This window comes from Spermophilus citellus, assembly GCF_964194105.1.
Source record: "Spermophilus citellus genome assembly, chromosome: 17".
Taxonomy (NCBI): domain Eukaryota; kingdom Metazoa; phylum Chordata; class Mammalia; order Rodentia; family Sciuridae; genus Spermophilus; species Spermophilus citellus.
Window position 1 is genome coordinate 5,778,475 of NC_138199.1, and position 20,083 is coordinate 5,798,557.

Sequence of the window (20,083 nt, forward strand, 5' to 3'; positions counted from 1 at the left end):
GGGTTGCTATGGGTCCCCACCTAGCTTGACCCAGTCAGGGACACCTGGCGGAGCAGATCTCTCCTGTTATTTGTAGATAAACAACTTAGCAGGGTGGGAATGTGCCTAGGAGTGCTCTGTGGGTCTTTCCAAGGACAAAGGTCATGTCCCTTCCTTGGACAAGGCTTTGCTCTGAGGTAGAGGCTGGTTTTTCATTTCCAGTCAAAATAAATATAGTTCTCCCTTGGTATAGTTTGTGTACAAAATGGGTGTACAGGGGAGTGATTTTTTTTTTTTTTTTTTTTTTAAGATCAACTCCCGGGTCTCATGCATGCAAGAGTGTTCTACTAGAGCTACATCCAGAGTCCTGGAACCAAATATTTTTTAAATAGGGGAAAAACGAACCCATTCATACACTGAAAGTAAAGTATCCGCAGAGGGAGAGTTTTCCATTGCCCACGTGATAGGATGTGGATGAAGGAATCATGAAGGGGCGGGAAGGAAAGATCTTCATGGCAAAGGGCAGGAAGGATGGATCCAGATTCCTCTGCTTGCTCCCTAAAGGTCATCCTAAAAGAGGAGTGATGAGGGCTGTCAGTGCTTTGAGACACTCCGACAGACCGGCCTGCTTATTAGATTGAAGAGCAGCTATTAATTCTGAACTTGCAGTATGCCCTGGCCCTGCCGTTTCAAGGGATGTTATTTCATGTGGTATTCAGAACTACATTGTGGGGCGATCGTGTTTTCATTTTCCACACGAACAGCTGTGACCTCACAAGGGATGAGTAATTTGCTCAAGACCACACAGCTAAAGAGGAGCTATACAAGACTTCAGCCCCGGGAACTAGGCTCGGGAATCCGCCCTTCAACCTCCAAGCAGGCGCAGCGCGCGCGGCGTTACCCAGAATTCTCCGCGCCGCGGAAGAGACCACTAACTCAATGTTCCGGGGGGAGTTCTGGGAGGTGTCTGTAGCGTTAAAAGGGCTGGAAGTGCGGTGAGTTTTTGCCAGATCACCCTTTCTTATGTGAGGAATGGGATATTCCGACGTCTTAAGGTCCGTGGACTCTGCAGGATCGGCCTTTTCACTATGGACTTTGTGGAGGTAGGATGTTTTATCGTGTACTGTTGGGTGTTGGTGGCAAGGACGAAAAGAACTGGAACCTTTTTGTTTCCGGAAGCTTAGTGAAAGGGGCTGGTGTTGTAACGGCGTTTCTCCGTGGCGCCCATGTCCACGTGGGCTTTGTGGCTGACTCTGCGTCCGGGTGTCGGGACCCTCACCGGGCAGAATCAGGCCACCGTGGAGCGAGGGTTATAGACCGCGTGTTTTTCCTGCAGGGCTACCGCGGCAGGCGCCTCGGGTCCTCAGGCTTAAGGACCCAGAACCCCCGCCCGCCATGAGGACTGCGCAAACACGACAAAGCTGGGTGAGTTGGGGTCAGCCTGCAGCTTGGAGTCCACGGCGTGTGGACGGATTTCAATGGGACCGTAAGGGAGATCGGCTTGGCTGTTCTGATGATACAAATAATAGGAAGTGCCGTCAGAAGCGATAACTGACGATGTTTATGCTCGTCTGACCGCAGTCGCAGAGATGCAGTGATTTAGCTGAGTATTACCGCTAGAATCTGCCCTCAATTTCTGTTCTTTTCCCATGTGTTTCAGATGGCGGGCTTAATATAGAATATTGAAGGGAGCGGCCTGTCATAAGGTAAGCAAGCCCTGGTCTGGGAAGTGATTAATATTTGACGAAATTGTAACTTAGTTGCCTTAAGCATTCAAGTTGGCATTTTAGTTTTGTACATTTAGCATTATGGAATGTCATTGCATAAAGTGGAACTTCAGAAGCTGGAGACGGATGCATTAAGCTGCATCTAGGAACTTGTGTTTTTTTCTTTTTTAACTCGGGGATGCTTTATCATTGAGCTGTATCCCTGACCTTTTTAAATTTTGAGACTAGGTGTAAGTTGCCTAGGCTGGCCTTCGAACTTGGTGTTTCTGCCTCATCCTCCAGCATACTGAGATTACAGGTGTGGACCACCGGGTCCTCTTTTTTTTTTTTAATGTAGTGCTGAGGATTGGACCCAGTGCCTCACACATGCTTAGGTGAGTGCTCTACCACTGAGCCATAACTCCAGCCCCTCCAGTGGGTTTTTAAGGCAATATTAGTTTTGTTTTTGACAATATACAGGTCTCTGGAGCAATATTGGAGGGTAGTGAGGTATTGACTGCTCTGATGAAACCACTAATAATAGGAAGTGCCGTCAGAAGCGATAACTGACGATAACTATTCCTGGCTGACTGCAGTCAACAAATCTTTACCCTTTGTTGGTGCCCAGGATAAAGTTGGTCTGAACTGTGATAATTGCTATATTCACTCAGGTTGCATATTAGCAGAAGGAACACCAGCAGCTGAGTTTTGGAGCCTGGAACATTTGCCTTTTCGCGAGGTAAGCTTTGGCCTCTAGAGAGTATAGTGACCTTTATTGATGATATTCTGGAAATGCTGAGTGGCATGCATAGCCATAGAGGGGTTCTCAGATTACCTCTTGATGATTTAATAATCTTGAACCAATTTACCTGTCTGTTCTGAGGTATAGTTTTCCTCATTTGTCAGAAGGAACCCTAATCTTAAGTACGTGAGGTTTGAAATGTGACTGAGTAGACAAGCTAATTAGGACTTGTGTAATTCAGTAATTTTACAAAAAAAATCTCTTCTGTAAGGTCTTAAAGGGCTTTTGTTAGGATGGACTTTAAATTAAGGCTAAAAGAAATGCCTCTCCTGCTTCTGTGGTCTTTAGGTACTTTGTTTTATCCATTCTCAGGATTTTGGAATGAAGCCCTGAAGTGCAGATTATAGACCTGGTGCCAGCAACCTAAGCTCTGGAGGTAAGCCTTGATCTTACCTTATTAGTAGACTGATAAAGTGGCTAGTTGTTTTAAGTAACTTAAAAGGATATCACATGATGAAATCACCCAAAATAGCTGGAATTACCGGCAGATTGGTAGTGGTGAACCTACGGTTTTCTGAAGATATCATTGCACTTGTGAATGACTGCTGTTAATTGGAGTAGAAAGTAAGATTGAAATTTAGTTTCTTTGCAGGCTGTATCTCCCAGAGGATGATCAGTTCCGGGGATCAGTAACCATCATTGATTTGGATTCTGAAAACCTAAACAGCTTCAACATTTGGAAACATGGTCACCTTGTGTGTCAGGCTGTCCACAAGAGATCATTCAGCAGGCCCGATTGGTTTCATTACCCCACCCAACAGGAATTTCTATACCTTTTAATCATTTTATGTGTACACATTGTTTGCCCTTATATTGGAAGGGTGAGATCTTTAAGCCAAAAATTGTTTCTCTTGAATATAATGTCTAATACCATAATAAACAATGGTCTTTGGTGATTCTTGAATATGCATATTTGAAAAACAAGTTCAATTTTACTTCAGGTATTAGCACTCATCTTGTAAACTTCTGGTCAGTCTAAGCTGCTGTTTTCCTTTTAACAACTATAGACTTACAGGGAAAAATATCCAAAAGCGTTTAAGGCATTCATACTCGATTCCAGCCAATCCCTGCTGCCCATAGTCTGTTTCCTTCCTGGGTATGATCTTTTCTATTTGCCAGGGGTCACTTGTAGCTAATGCTGATTTTGTGAGGCTTTGCTTCCCTATACTTGCTTGCCTCAATATTGTGATTGAATCTAGTTTTGAGAATTCATTTGCTCCCAGTCTCTGGGCATGGGTCTAGGGGTTACTTGGGTTTAAAAGTTGAGTATGGGGCAGTGGACCAGGTGAGTTAGGCTCTTGGTTTCCACTTTTCTCCTTAACAGCTATCTTGGTAACCGCCATAGGCTCACTGGTCCTGGGATTTTAGGAATGCCCTCATAAGTTAGGGGGTTGAAGACAGACCTTCAAGTGGTAGGCAAGTGCTCTGCTATTGAGCAAACATCCTTTGCATACAAGTTTGAGCTGTCCTCAAATTTGTAATTCCTCAGCCTGTGAATAACAATGCTGGCTAAGGATCAAGATTTCTGATGGGTTTTCCCATGCATGCCTGTGTGCATAGGCACTTGTCACCACAGGATGCTCTAAATATTTCAAGGTGTGGTGAGAGCTGGTTTTAGGAGCAGGTCCCTGGACCTGGAAGCTAAAATGTGGGAAGTCAGTTCCAAGCCTGAGACCCAGCAAGAAGAGCACCTTCCTTAAGTCCATGCTTAGCATAGCTAAGAACTAGGCTCCAACCTCATTAAGTTGGACTTAACATCTGGGTGGAATTTGCTTCCCCATGTAGGACAAGGGTAATACAGAACTGGGATGGCAGGGGCCTGTCTGCTGTTTGGAGAAAAGCTCTTGGTAACATTGGCTCAAGCTTCATCATCTCCAAACCTATGCTTTTCCAAAATCTGAGGAAACCAAGGACTGAGCTGTGGGGTACCTGGAGCCCCTTGAGCTAGGGGTGAGTTATTGGGAGCCAGAAGGCAGATGCCGGGATTTATAGGAGAGATGGAAAGGACCAAAGGGAAGTAGTGCACTAATCCCTCTTTCCCAGGTACTAGGATCTGCTCTTCTGGGGGGGGGGGGCTGCTGTAGCCCCAGCCTCCTGATGGGAGGAGCCCCTAACTTGCCTCAGCCATCCTGCTCTATAGACTCTCTGAGGCTTACCACTTACATGTCAAGTCTGAGTCACAGCCTCTTTGCCCTCATGGTGGTCTTTGGCAGGTGACACAGGGCCCCCTCCAGGGTCCTCCTGGCCCAATGTCCCTTCCCGAATCTCCTCCCCACTGCCTGGCCCCTCACCCAGTTCCAGGATGGTGGGTAGGTGGCCCTGTTTGGGAGACCGCTTGCGCAGGCTGAGCAGGAAGGGCTGGGGCAAAGAGAAGATGTCCACATTGTTGCCCAGATCTATCCATGTGACATTGGGGAACTTGCTGGGGTCCTTCAGGGTGTCAGTGAGGTCACGCAGCAAAGCCCGGGTCAGCCGATTGCCATTGAGGGCTAGTGTGGTGAGGCGGGGCAGGGTGCTGAGTGCTGGCAGCAGTTGCAGGACCATGTCATCTGTGAGGCCCGTGAAGCCCAGCTCCACACTGTCTACTTGCTCCCCACAGCGCTGCAGGTAGTTGGTCACTCGTTCCAGGTCACGGGAGGTCAGTGGGATGCCAGACAGGTCCACTGTGTTGTCTGGAGGGTTCCCAGCCAGGACGGCCTTGAGGCTTAAAAGGAAGGGACAGCAAGTGAAGCGGACTTCCTTGAGAGGCAGAAACAGCCACCACCGTGGAGCCAGCCTCTGCTTAGCTAATTCTAGGGATCATTTTCACAAACTTGCAGATAAATTACAAACGCAGAACTAGGAGAAAGCGGGGACATCCTGTGTCCTGGCACTGTTGCATATCTCTAGCAGGCTGGGTGGAGTGGTCTGAGGCTGCCATTTCTGCAGGACCACAAGGGAAAGCTTCAGGCTTCCATATGATATTCGTGTTTGCATCTTAGTCACCTTTAAGTTACTTAACCTTTTAGGCCTCAGTTACTTCAAAAATGGAGCTAAGTGGAATAACAAATGCAAAGCATTTAATGGTGCTTTTGTAAGGGAGTGATGGATAAATATTTGCTGCTGAAATTATTGGTCACTTGGGCTGAGCTTCTTTTCTCACCACTCTTGGGTGGTAGTTGAGCTGACCCAAGAATGGCACAAAGTTCCTCTGAGGTCCCATCTTCTCCACCAGTTGGGAGATCCTCTGGCAGAGGCCTGCAGGACCCGAGGCAGAGGAAGCACAGGGGCTCCAAATCTGGTGGCAGCTGCTGCCTCCTGGAGGCTCAGTGCTCTCTATTTCCACTCCTTGTCAGCTATTGCTTTTTGCCCTCTTTGTGGCCCTGCTCCTTGTTCTGGAGCCAGGGCCCAGGCTGCTCAGCCTGATGAGGAGTGTGCCCTTCCCACCATCCATCTCGTTGTGGCTGGCTTCAAGGCTCAGGCACAGTGGTGAGATGCTCGTTTTTTTAAATTTCCAAGTGCCCAGGCAAGCCCTGAGTCCCAACCCTGGGAAGGAAAGGGAGGTGGAAGGGGCTCACAGCTTGCTCTGTGAGCATGTTAATACCAGCATCTCAGGGGTCACAGATTTCCTGGCAAAACCAGGTAATTTCCTATTCTTAGGGTCTCCTGAAGGTGGGAGATTGGTCATAGCTGGCTCATTTTGCTGCTTCTGATTAGGGGCTAGCCCAAGGAGCTTGGAGGTAAAGCTCTCAAGGCATGAGGCTTAACTGCCTGGAATAATGCCTGGCATTTGTTCATGACTTCTTTTATCAATGTTAGTAACAAAGGAGACACATCACACCAGGGAAACAAGGGTGGTAAACAGCTCTGCACTGGAGTCAAACCTGAGTTTGAATCTGGCCCCGCTAATTACCACCTGTGAAATCCTGGCCAGTCAAATGGTAACAGTGACAAGTCCTACCTCATTCATTCCTTTAACAGATGTTTATTAAGCTCCTACTATGTGCCAGTATCGTTCTAGATACTGGGATCACAATGGTGAACAAGATGGGCAAGATTCCTTCCCTTCCCTCTCCATCACACATCCCACCACACATCCAGGATCCCTTTCCAGCTCCTCACATACACCTGGAATGCCCTCCTGGCTGCTTTTCCTATCCTTAAATTCTTCTGGAACTCACTGCCTTCAGGCTGCTTTCCTGGACACCCCACTGCCCTCAGCCCTTCTCCCCCTGCCCTGGAGAGTATCATAGCAGGATGGGCAGGAGCATGGCAGACTTGCTTAAGGGGACCACCACTCACCAGGCTTGTGGCTTCCTCTTCACCATCCCTCGGTGCCGCCTCCACTCAGAGTGGGGGCTGAGGTGATAGGTCAGCTGTCGGCATAGCTTCTCCATGGCACCTAGTGCGTCTCCTTCCTGCAGAGGCAACCATAGGTGTGGGACCATTAGTGTCAATGAAATGGTCAGAGGTGCACAGGCTCTCACATCCCCAGGCTTCCTGTCTTCTTGGGACAAGCACAGCACTCCGAGGCTGAGCAGGGGAATATCTGCCCTGCTGGCCCTGGATGGGTGCCCCCTGCAGGGTGCAGTGGGTATGAGCTTGTCTGCACAGTGATTTAGTTTGTGTGCACTGATGGAAAACTTCAGATTTATATTTAAAAAAATCTGGATTCCAGGCATTCTGGCAATAACTGGCTGGTGGTGAGTATCAGCTGATCCCTTTGACTGGGATTCACCACAGCCCCTGCCACTCCCCAACATCCAGGGCCACTCTGTTCACTCGCTTGCTCAACAAATACTTATTGAGCACTTAGTAGGTGGCAGGCTCTTATTCTAGGAAGCTGGGCTGCAGCCATGAGCAAATGTCCTGGTTCTTGTATATGACACAATAAAGAGAAAAGTGAAATATTTTTATCTGTCTCTCTTAAAAGTGGGAAAATAAAAGACTGAGAGGACCAAGTCTAGCTCAGCCAAATTCTTTCATCTATATTACTTGTCTGACCCATCAACATCTGAGTTTGAGACCCTGGGCATTATGGGCTGAACTTTGTACCTCCAAAATTTCTATGTTTATATCCTAACCCCCAGTTCTGAAGAATGTGATTGTTTTTGACATAGGGCTTTTAGCAAGGTAATTAAGGTAAAATGAGGTCATGGGTGGATCTTAATATGGCTGTTGTCCTTATAAGAAGTGATTAGGGGGCTGGGATTGTGGCTCAGCGGTAGAGCGCTTGCCTAGCACAGGTAGGACCCGGGTTTGATCTTCAGCACCACATAAAAATGAAGGCATTGTGTGTGTCCATCTACACCTAAAAAATAAATATTAAAAAAAAAGAGAAGTGATTAGGGGTCTGGGATTGTGGCTCAGTGGTAGAACACTTGCCTAGCATGTGTGAAGCACTGGGTTTGATCCTCAGCACCACATAAAAATAAATAAAGGGGGCTGGGATTGTGGCTCAGCAGTAGAGTGCTTGCCTAGCACAGGTGGGACCTGGGTTCGATCCTCAGCACCACATAAAAATAAAGGCATTGTGTTTGTCCATTTACACATAAAAAATAAATATTTTAATAAATAAATAAATAAATAAATAAATAAATAAAGGTTAAAAAAAATCTCCCTCTTAAAAAAAAAAAAAAAAAAGCAATTAGGACCACTGGGCCCAGTGATGCATGCCTGTAATCACAGCAACTTGGGAGGCTGAGGTGGGAGGATCACAAGTTTGAGGCCAGACTCAGCAACTTAGCAAGACCCTGTCTCAAAGTAAATAGGGCTTGAGGATGTAGCTCAGTGGTAGAGTACCTCTGGGTTCAATCCCCAGTACCTACCCCCCAACGAAAAAAAAATTAAGACCAGATTCAGGGGACTGTCTGCTGTATTGACTTTCCTTGGGATGGAGCTGGAGTCTCGTACAGAGAAAAGACCATGTGAGGATTCAAGAAGGAGGCCTAGGAAGAGAAGCCTCAGAAGAAAGCAATCCTGCCAATCTTATACTTTTGACCTCTAGAACAGTGAGAAAAATAAATTTCTGTTGTTTAAGCCACCAGCTGTATTTTATTTATTTTTGTTATGTCAGCTGAGTTGACTATACTGGGTTAATTGCAGCATAAAGATTCCAACTCCATCCCACGATTCCAATCAGCAGCCCCATGTGCCAGACTTGTGCCAGGTAGAGAGGGCAGGAGTCCTGCCTGGGGGGGGGGGTGATTGGCCAAGAATGGGCTTCTGCCAAAAGGTTCAGAGAGCCAGAAAGTGCTCAGGCTCATATGGACACCACTGGGGATGTGGCAAGGTTCAATGCATTAAGGCATGGCTAGCTTTTAAATTATGATTGCCATTGTCACTTTGCTAATAGAGAGGCAGCATGTTAAGTAGTTAGGAATATGGACTTGGGGCTGGGCATGGTGGTATACACCTATAATCCCAGTGGCTAGGGAGGTTGAGGCAGGAGGATCATGAGTTCAAAGCCAGCCTCAGCAACTCAGCGAGACCCTGACTCTAAATAAAATACAAAAAAGGGCTGGGGATGTGCAATCCTGGGATCAATCCCTAGCATAAAAAAAAAAAAAAAAAAAAAAGTGGATCTGAGGCCAAATTATGTGGATTAGTCTTGGCTTTGTCTCTTCCTATGTGGTCAGGGTGGAATCATTGACCTCTCTGCTTCCAACACTCATCTATGAAGATATAACAGTACTAAGCTCACAGGATTCTGGGAGGATTAAATGAGTTACTACTTGTAGAGAGTCTTTATGCAGTTCTGAACATAGTAAGCTCTCTAGGATTGATTGCTAAATGAATAGTCAGCCTAAGTACAGATAAAAAATATTTGAAACAAAACTTGTGTCTGTTCTGAATATGTACACACTATTCTTGTTATTACTCTGTAAACAATATAGTATAACAATTACTTACATAGTATTTACCTGGTATTAGGTATTATAAGTAATCTAGAGATGATTAAAGCATACAGGAGGCTATGTATAGGCTGCATACAAAAAGGCCATATAATATAAGGAACTTGAAGATCTGTGGATTCTGGTGTCTGCAGAGGGTCCTGGATCTAATCCCCTGTGGAATTGGGGCGGGGGGGGGATGGATATGTTGATCTGTACCAGCATGAATACACTGAAACTCTACGGGTGAAGAAGGAAGGTTACTTCTGCCCAGGCTCAGATTTGAGCTGGGCTTTAAGAGCAGACTGAGTAGTGATTTAGGGTGAAGAAAGGAAACATGAGGCATCCTTGAATAAAGAGGAAACAGATTGTGTGTGTGTTACGGGGCATGGGGGCAGGTGAGAATCTGGGGCCTGAACACTTTGGGCTACCTCCATGGCTACGGCTTTGGTCTAGACCTCCCTCATTCCCTCCCCTGGATTATCATGCACCAGGTGTTGTGCTAGAACTTTATGGAATCCCAACCCTCTAATAGAGAATATCTGTCATCATCATTGTTACACAGAGGAGAAAGGGAGAAAACCGAAGTCCATGAGGCCAGGCAGGGCTGATGGAGAAACAACAGAAGAGACCAGGAATTACAGGCCAGGGAGGGCCCAGAGTGGACGGCACTGTTTAGAGCCCACCTGTGGACTCTTATTCTCCAGAAGCCTCGCCCCTTCTCCCCATATATATTGGTACTGGGGATTGAACCCAAAGTGGATCTACCACTGAGCTACATCCCCAGCCCTTTTTATTTTGAGACAGCATCTTGTCAAGTTGCCGAGTCACTGGGATCAAGGCATGTGGCACTGCACCTGGTAGGTAGCACTGTCATGTTCTATTGCCTCAGGCTGGCAGATAAATAAGCAGGAATTGCCTGGCACCATAGGCAGTCTCACTGACAACCTCTGGAGTTGACATCAGATTCCTAGACCCAGATTCTTACTTAGTCTAGTCACATGGAATGGACGGGAAGACACTGAGGGGGAAGCAGGGGGAACGCTGCTCACATGGGAGATGGAGAAGGCACAGAGAAGCAGGAGAGTGTGGAGCTGTGGGCATCAGGGAGGAGGAGGATGGCCAGTCAGATGACCGCAGGGGCCACTAGATCTCCAATAAGGAGGCCTTGGTCAGCACAGGCTTAGGGGTAAAACAATGGGATGTGACAAGAGATGGGTGGGTAGCTAGGGCACAGGGAGCTCAAAGAGTTCTCCAGATGATTCCCTTGTACAGCCAAAGTAGAGAAGCACCGGGTCAGATGCTTTAAAGCAGCGGGTGGGATCAAGTGGCCTGCCAAGCATTCCCAGGGCAGAACATTGCCAGTCTCCTGAAGCAGCTGTTCCAAAGCTGAGCACTGAGCTCCTCATCTCTGGCTCCTCCTCCAACCACTTCCCAGGGTTCCAAAATTGGAGGGTGGGGTCGGGGAGCATAGACTTTCCCTCCACCCTCTAGGCCTGGGCAGCTGAGCCTTAAAGAAAGAGAACAAAGAGGTAAAAGAAGGGTGTCAATGCACCACTTATGCCACAAGGGGGTGGCTGTGTGCAGGTTGAGGCTCTGGACTGAGAGAGAAATTCAGGGAGCCTCAGCCTTATTGGCTAAACTGGGACAATAGATGAGGACACTGAATAGAGTGGTAGTTGAAACTAAATGTGAGCTAATGATCGCACAGAAATGACAGTTCGCTTCTGTTCATCTGAACTAAATAGACCATAGATAACTTTTTTTTTGTGTGTGTGTGGTGGTGTTAGGGATTTTGGGAACCCAGGACCTTTGGCATGCTAGGCAAGCACATTACCACTGAGCTACACCTTCAGTCCTATTAACATTTATCGAGCTCTTATGATACATTAGGTCTTTCCTCTGTGCGCTGCATGAATAAACTCACTACAATCCTCTAACCAGGCTTAGAACAATCCTACTTTACAAATGAGGGAACTGAGGCCGTTCTGGTGCCTGGCTTATGACAATTCCTGAAGCAGGGAGAATAGAAAGGAGTAAGTCCCTGATCTTCCACTCTTTCTGCCCACCCCCCACTCCCCGATCTTACTCCAGGCAGAGAGTGGTGAAGGAGTAAGCAGAGAAACCAGCCCACAGTCTCTCTATCTGGAATGGTGTCCCGCAGAAGTGAGCAGGGTGGTCAATATGATGAATTTATGAATGAGTGAGGGAAGGACAATGATTTATGTCATACTGGGGGCCTTTACTAAGGTCCCTGAGGGAGGAAAAGTGGCAGATGGCATCACTTTCTGACAGCTAGGAGATGGAGCAGTGTTAGAGCACTGGGATCCTCCCTGAGGGGCCTCCAGGCCTGCCTCAAGCATCTTTCCAACAGGTCACTGAGAAGTCCCTTAAAGAGATCCTTCCCGACATCTCCAGACAGGTCACTGGATAGGTCTGGAGAACCTACACTGCCCTGAGACACCTTGATTGCGCCATGGCCCCTTCCTTCCTTCACCTTCCTCTCTGGGTAAGAGGAAGAGCTACAGAGAGTTGATCCTACAAACTGCCATTGAGCCTCCTGCATAGGCTAGGATTCTTGTATTGACCAGAAGCCACTCAGCTGGCTCAAATGTTTATCCTACAGATACACAATGTCTTGTGGATCCAAAGGCAGCTAAGCTTGATCAACTTCATAAAAACATGGTGCAGAAGTCCATTCACCTCTCCTCTTCTCAACCCTGCCTTCCTGTTTCTCTGCAGACTGTTCTTTCCCATGCCACTCACATGGTAGGAATATGGCTGTGTCCACACTGCTGCCCCCGGCCCCTGCCATTTACTTCTCAGGGTTCCAGTTCCCAGAGGAGTCAGGGCTGTGTCTGAGTTTCAAGTCTAGGTTCCAGGGCATATTGGTTGTGCTCTGCCAGTGCTCACTTTTGGGCCAGTCATCTGGAGCTTGGCAGTGGGGTCAGGTTGCACAAAAAGCCACTGGTCTGCACTACTTGAAGAAGAAAGTTCCCGGCGCTGGGGTTGTGGCTCAGTGATAGAGTGCATGCCTAGCATGCGTGAGGCACTAGGTTCGAGCCTCAGCACCACATAAAAGTAAAATAAAGGTATTGTGTCCACCTACAACTAAAAAATAAATATATTTTTTTTTTTTTAAAAAAGAAAGTTCCCAAAGGAGAGGAGCCAGCAGCCCATTGGAGGGCTGGGTGCAGGGCATGTGACATGCATAAAACACATTCCCTCTTGCTATAGTTCTCTCAGGCCAGGTTAGCATGACACATGTGGCTGCTTCATATCTGGGAGGCAGCTGTCTCTTGACATTTAAAGTGCACACAGCTGAGCATGGTGGCATACTCCTATAATCCCAATGACTTGAGAGGCTGAGGCAGGAGGATTGCAAGTTCGAGGACAAGTCTGGGTAACTTAGTGAAATCCTGTATAAAAAAAAAAAAATTAAAAAAGGCTGAGGATATAGAGTGATAAAGCATTCTTGGGTTCAATCCTCAGTACTGGGGGGAAAAAAAATCACACATGAGTGGCACTTCCTCCCCTTTTGTTTCCTCCTTTCTTCCCTACCTTCTTATTCCTCTATCTCCTCTTTCATTCCTCCAACTCTGAGCTGGTTGAAGAAGGCCTCTGAGAAGATTGTTTAAGCTCAGTCTGAAAGCAGGAGAAAAAAGTGTAGCCAGAGGAGGCTCATGTTGTGTCCAAGGGGACAGCCACTTCCTAAGGTGGCTTCAGCAATGTACCAAGAACAGAGAGGCGGCCTGTGTGGCTTGAGCAGAGCATGCAGGGTCAAGAGTAGGAAAGATGAAACCTGAAATGGAGTTTTAATTTACTTTTTAATTTCACTTTTTTGTGATGCTTTTTAATTTTATTTTTATTTCTGAAGGATTTCCAGTGAGATATGGATGAGATCCAATTTACCTGTCATACCAATGAGTTTTGGCTGCTCTCCAGAGTACAGGGAGTAAGGAGGCAAAAGTGGAAGCCCAGAACCCAGTGGGAGGAGATTTCATTCTGGAGACAGGATGTGGTTGGTCAGAAAGACAGCAACAGAGGTGGGCAAAAGCGGGAAGTCAACAAGCAGCATCTGTGGCTCCTTTTCAGCGTGGCTCTCAGGTTACTAGAGCTGGCTTTGCCGGGACACAAAAGACAGAAATGCCTGGGAAGTTACCTCTCCTGGGAAGTCCTTCAACTGGGACAAGTGCAGAAGTGTGAAAGCCCAGTCTCTGCCTCAGCCTGGGACTCTGCCTGAGATTGCCTGGCTTCCCTTCTACCTTACCTGGCTTCTGCTACCGGGTAGCCATCTTAGTGGAAAGGCTGTCTTGCAGATACTTCCCCATGTGATCACCCCTTTTCCTTCTTCCCATCTCACAGCTGATGGAGACCACCTCATAGCTGGCAGTTCTGATAGAGAGGCGGCCTGTGTGACTTGAGCAGAGCATGCAGGGTCTAAAACTTCTAGGCTCACAACTTGGGCTGTTAGGAGATTTTCAGATGCAAAGAACTAAGAGGAGGAAGTCCTGGTGTCAGTCCTGAGCTGCAGTGGGATTACCCCAATCACCAGCTTGGGGACCCCAGAGCCAGGACCTCTCACCTCTATCTCATCCACAATTGGGAGAGTTCTTCAAAAGAGCCTCTCCTGCCATATGGCCTTGGGAGGGGCAGGGGACCCAGGGGCCAGGTACTGGGCCTCCAGTAGGGGCAACCGTACTCTAGCTGGCTCTGGAAATCTCAGAGACCAGCCTGCTGTTTTCCAAGACACCAAGTGGGCAAGGACCACATCTTCTGCTGTTCCCACAACAGACCTGCAGGGCCTGAGCACACTGCCAGCACAGGTAGCTGCTCACGGATCTGCTGCCACCTTGGCTCCTGGTCACCCAGGCCAGGCACACACAAGGGCCTCTCTCAAATAATCTCATTGAAGTCTAGAAACAGGCTGCTAGGAGAGAAATGATTTTGATGCCCATTTTATTTATTTTTATTGTAAATTTTTAAATTTTTTGGTACTGGGGATGGAACCCATGAGGAGCACTCTACCACTTGGCTGTACCCCTAGGTCTTTTTAAATTTTGAGTGTGGGTCTCACTAAGTTGCTCAGGGCCTTGCTAAATTGCTGAAGCTGGCCTTGAACTCTTGCTTGAACTCTTGATCCCCCTGAGCTGCTGGAATTAAAGGAGTGTGTCACCATGCCTGGCTTGGTACCCATTTTAGAGATGAAGAAAACAAAATTCAGGTAATCCAGTGATCTGAGAAAGGTCATGCCATGTAATGGTCTGAAGGTTTGCTCACCCTCTCATTTGTATGTTGACACCCTATTGCCCAAGGTGACGGTATTAGGACATAAGGCTTTGGGAAGTGATTAGGTCATGAGGGTGGAGCCCTCAGATGGGACTACTGCCTTGATAAGAGGAGGCCAGGGAGCTCTCTTGCCCCCGTTCCACCATGTGAGAACACAAGGAGAAGGCAGCAGTCTGTGGCCAATAAGAGACTACACACCAGACACCCTGATCTTGAACTTTCAGGCTCCATATAGTGAAAAGTAAATTTCTGTTGACAAGCACTCCAGCTTACAATACTTTCTCCTGCAGCCTGAACTAAGAGCACATATGTGGACCCTCCAGTGTCCACCCAGGGCTCTCTTCTTTTAGTCCTGCCTGGTCCTGTCTCATGGGGTCTAAGGACAGTTAACCACTTCCCATGTCCTGTCCAGCACCAGGCAACTGCGTGGGTCCAAACCTCCTGCAGCTCTCAGGTGAGGTATGACCTTTTCCAGATCACTTCATTAACTGAATCTTGTTCTCCTCAATTCTCATGGGTGTAAAAATAATAGCTTATTTATGTTTTTTGAGAGCATATTGCCTGTCATTCCTCTTACCTGTAAGCCAATTCAACTCCTGTTCTAGAAAATGCAGGGGTTCAGAGCCTTTAAGCTCTCTCCACAGGCCCATTTCTGATAATTTTCCTGCTTCCCATGGATAGATCAATCTGAATGAGAGGCCAGGGTGGTTCCAGACTGAGCTGGTTCCCCGTGGCCTTTGGTACCAATTGGCTCTCTCCCCTAGTCCCTGAGATTTCAGGTCCACGGATCTCATTACTGTCTTTTCTTACTGTCTCCTGTTTGAGGCCAGCATTCCTGCTGTCTGCTGTCTCCCATCTTGACCCTAGCCAATATCCAGCTGTCTAAAGTCAGCCCCAGAAGCCAGAGAGAAGGCTTTAGACAAAGGGCTTGGTCCCAGAGGCTTCTTTTCCCCTGGGCGAAGTCCTAACTCCCTGGGTTATTATGGAATAGGCTAAAAGAGGAATAGGCTTAGGACGCCATCTCCCTACTCTTATCCCACATCCTACTCTGAGAATGGATGCTTCCCTCCATACCTCTTGCTTCTGCTTTGATTTCCTGCCCATCATGGATGAAGTACTTTTTTTCAGAAGTTGTCGGAAACTGAGGGTTGGGAGGGAAGGAACCAAAACCACAGAGAAGAGCTCAAGTGTGAAGCTGCCCCTGGCCCCCCCTGCCTAATCCAGGGTCCTGCTGCACAGACCCGGGTGAGCCAGCCTAGACCCTGGGGCTGGCAGGACCATCCACAAGAGGGTGAGTGCTATTTTTTTTGGGGGGGTGGGGGTACTGGGATTGAACCCAGCGGTTCTTTATCACTGAACTACATCCCTAGTCCTTTTTATTTTTTGAGACAGGGTCTTGCTAAGCTGCTGAGGCTGGCCTTGAATTTGAGATCCTCTTTCCTCAGCTTCCCAAATTGCTGGGATTATAGGTGTCTGCTACCAGGCCTGGCTAAGCAGCAATTTTGAAGCCTGGAGACTGCTGGAGCTGCTTCTTGTAGCTCTCTAGGGCCAGGTAAGAAAGGGACGTTAGTGAAATGGTTGCATAACATGACACACAACCTCAGAGCGGAAGATAAATCTGGGAGTGGTGAGGACCGAGGCAAACAGGAGATCCCAAGGCAAGACCACTGCTAGCTAGCCTTATATGGTACTTTTGTGCAAATAAGGAGAAGCCCACTTCTAAGTCTTGGACCTGTGCCCCTGACTTGTTGGACAGACAAAGAGGGCTGAATTTTAACTATCTCCTGCCTCCTCCATCTTGGCCACCTCTCTAGCATGTCTTTGGGCAGTGTACTGGTTCCACGTAAAAGGATGCCTGTCAGCTGTCACTCTGTAGGGATGAGGGCCTCATGATGAAGTTTCTAGTTTTTCAAGGGCAGTAGAATATAGGGCTTTTTTTGGTACTGGAGACTGAACCCAAGGGTACTCTACCATGGAGCCACATCCCCAGCCCTTTTTCATTAATTAATTTTTTTAAATATTTATTTTAATTATAGTTGGACACAGTATCTTTATTTTATTTATTTATTTTATGTGGTGCTGAGGATCAAACCCAGGACCTTGCACGCACTAGGCAAGCACTCAACCGCTGAGCTACAACCCCATCCCTGCCCTTTTTTATTTTAAGACAGGCCTTGCTAAGTTACTGAGGCTGGCCTGGGACATGCGATTCTCCTGCCTCAGCCTACGAGTTGCTGGGATTACAGGTGTGCACCACCATGCCTTTTTAAGATTTAAAAAATTTTAAAAATTGGTAATGAATTTGCCCCATAAGCCCAATAAAACTCGTCTGTGCTGATAACGCCTATGAGGGGCTACCTTCTAAGGCCCACCTTCTCAGTGCCTGCAGGAGGGGGCTCATCCTTCTTGGGCCCTACGTTGCTCTGCCCAGAATGGTGCCCACTTCACACCCCAAGACCTGGCTGGCTCAGACCACAACCACCCTACCGGCTTGGGACAATGGATGTAGCGGGCGAGGCTGATGATAAGGTCATGTGTGATGGGGTCCACCAGGTTCCGGAAGCTGGCATAGCGATACAGAACATCGTCCAGTGAGGTTGACTCCATGCCCAGATCCTGTAAGAGCAGATGTCCAGAGGTTAGGGGCAAATTCCCAGAGGTCAGGTGTCATCCAACTTGCCTGGCATTCCCAGGAGCAAGAGGTGCAGCTCTTGGAGGCAGCAAAGCCTCCCCCAGAATTCTGGCAAGGAAGCATCTACACAGCATTCCTCAGGGGACCAGGATAAGCTCCTCCCTAACTCTTTACCTCCCAGGTGAGGAAGAGGGACCCACATCTGCAGATCCTAGTTTGTGAACCTCTCCCAAGATAGTCCCTCCAGACTGCCTCTCTGGTTTCCAGAAGGATGAAGCTAAGGGTAGCTGTCCTTAGCCCTGGTGGCTGCTTCTCCCTAAGGGCAGAGTTAGGCGGCTGCATGCACAACAAAGACTCCTGCCTTGTGCCAGGACAGTTTTCTGATCTTTATTCTTTTTTTTTTTCCTCCCCGTTCTGCTTCTGAGGTTATTCTGACTGCTCATTCTGTAGGTGACCCAGCCTCAGTGTTCTTTGCCTTGGAGGTTTTTGAGTTGTAAGGTTCTAAGGAGAAGCTGCCAGGTACCCAGAAGAAAACCCCACCTGGGACCCCACAGAGATATTAGGTGGGGGTCTTCCTGATGAGAGAGGAGCAGGGTGGAGGTGAGCTGGGGCAAGGGGCAGTAGCCGAAACTACTGGAATAGAGCTTGTCTCCTGGTCTGAGGAGGGACAAGGGTTTGGGGGTGACAAGGATCAGGACATATTATCCCAAAAATTGGCATGGTGGCATTTGAGAAAACAGAAACAGGAACGTCTCTCTCCACCCACCCTTCTTCCCTGCAGCAGGTGAGAGAACTCTTTCACCTTCTTTTATAAGTCATGACCTCATTCTAGAAGGGTCCCCTCTATGGGGAGGAAAGGAATGTCTTCATTATTGAAAACAGAGATGCCAAGGAGAATCTGAATAAAGAGGCCTACTAAGATTCCCCCCAGTTTATCACCATTAGTTTACACCCTTTTGTCCTTTGGTGAGACTTCTGCACGACTATCCACAAAATTACATGGATTTGAAGAATACCTCCAAACCATCTTTGGGTCTTTATTTCTGAAGGTTCTCATGTTGTATAAATCTTATATATTTGTGTTTCCTCTGGTGAATCTTTTTTTTTTCTCTGTGTGTGTGTGTGTGTGTGTGTGTGAGATGGGGGTCCTGGGGATTGAACCTAGAGATGCTGTACCACTAAACTGTATCCTAGGCCCTTTTTTGTATTTTTTTCTAATAGTCTCATTAAGTTGCAGGAGTTGGTTTCAAACCTATGACCCTCCTGCCTCAGTCTCCTGAGTTGCTGGGATTACAAGTGTATGCCACTGTGTCTGGCTGTAAATCTGTTTTTTTAATCATAGAAAATTTCAGCTGTGAATTTCAGGATGCATTCGGAAAAGATATTATTTTTTCTGTGCTACAGGGGCACCACATACAGAGAGTCCCCAGCTCTAAAGACTGTACAGAGAGAGACCCTGCCAGAAAGGACCACCATGGGTGTACCCCAGAGCAGTTAGTTGTCCAGTGCGGACTGGGATCTAAAGGTCTTGTTCTGACTGCTCTGAGCTGCTTAAAATCCTAAAACCAGGAAAAGGGCAGGTCTCCCAAATACAACTGAGCTGGGCTAGTGGGAGCTTAACATGAAGTTCTTTGCCTTAAAGAAGTAAAGAAACATGCCTTTTCTGCCCTGGAGTGTTGGACTGAACAGTAAAAGTTGATGGGCCTTGGACAGGAAATGTGGTGGTGACCAGCTGAGTTCCAGCTGGGGTTTGCCTGTCATTAGATAGAATATTCAGAACCCCTGCCCTGCCCTGCATCTTTTTTTTTTTTTTTTTTTGGAGGTCCTGGGTACCAGGGGCACTCCACCACTGAGTTTCATCCCTTACCTTTCTTATTTTATTTTGAAACAGGGTCTTGCTAAGTTACCTAGCCTGGACTTGAACTTCAGATCCTCCTACCTCAGCCTTCTGAGTCACTGGGATTACAAATTCAGAACTTTTCTAAACATCTTCCCCATGCGATTCCTAGAAATCCCTATAAGGAAGTGGGTAGCACATCATCATTCCTGATCCACAGGTGAAGAAATGGAAGCCCAGGCAGGTTGACATCTTCATCTGTCACAATTTCAGGAATGCTGGGGTGAGTGAGTCTGGGCTTGTTCTGCAAGGCTTGCATCTGCTGTTGTTCACCACTTGGAGTGAGCTGTGCAGGAGGTGCTGGAGGGCAGGGATACTGCCCAGTGGTTTGGAGGCTGATAACTCTAAGAGCAAACAACAGTCTTGCTGGGTGTGGTGGTACACACCTGTAATCCCAGTGGGAGACTGAGGCAGGAGGATGGTGAGTTCAAATCCTGCCTCAGCAACTCAGTGAGTGAGGCCCTGTCTCAAAATATTAAAAAGGGGCTGGGGATGTGGTTCAGTGGTCAAGCCCTGGGTTCAAAAAAAAAAAAAAAAAGACAGAAAGAAAGAAAAAGAAGAAAGAACAGTCTCTGCTAGATGAATCCAGAGGGGTGAAGATGCTAGCCAAATCCTACCTACCTACAGTGATCGGGGGCACTCTGTTCCCTACCCCTTATAATGGCTTCACTCAAGTTTCAATAGAATACCAAGAAGCCAGTTCTGGGAGCTTTGTTTTCCATCTGAGAGGCAAACTCTAATGCCCTATGCCAGGTTCTTTGACTGCTAAAATAGTTTTCTGGGGACCTAGATCTAGGGACCAAGGTGAGGCATGGCTGAATGGAAGGAGCTTTTGTCAAGTTCCGGAGCTAGATCCTTTGCAGAACCAAGTGTAACTTGCCTTGACCTCTGTCCCTGCTTAATGGG

General features: G+C 47.5%; 1 protein-coding gene and 1 long non-coding RNA gene across 3 annotated transcripts in view; one reads left to right on the plus strand and one right to left on the minus strand.

Annotated features, from left to right (window-relative positions):
- Nucleotides 1-1,062: 1,062 nt before the first annotated feature.
- On the plus strand, nt 1,063-3,383 carry LOC308636226. The gene is made up of 5 exons (XR_014019377.1): nt 1,063-1,404; nt 1,640-1,685; nt 2,357-2,424; nt 2,800-2,863; nt 3,080-3,383. It is a non-coding gene; the product is annotated as an uncharacterized lncRNA (long non-coding RNA).
- Nucleotides 3,384-3,399: 16 nt separating this feature from the next.
- LRRC75A (leucine rich repeat containing 75A) overlaps nt 3,400-20,083 on the minus strand; it is a 42,901-nt gene continuing 26,217 nt past the window's right edge. The window contains exons 2-4 of one of the 2 annotated variants that reach the window (XM_081271514.1): nt 17,136-17,264; nt 6,769-6,884; nt 3,400-5,191 (exon numbers count right to left, since the gene is read on the minus strand). In XM_081271514.1, the coding sequence (XP_081127640.1) occupies nt 4,654-5,191; nt 6,769-6,884; nt 17,136-17,264 (783 nt within the window). In that variant the 3' untranslated portion in view covers nt 3,400-4,653. The remainder of the gene's footprint in view (nt 5,192-6,768; nt 6,885-17,135; nt 17,265-20,083) is intronic. The other variant, XM_081271515.1, reaches the window with a different exon arrangement.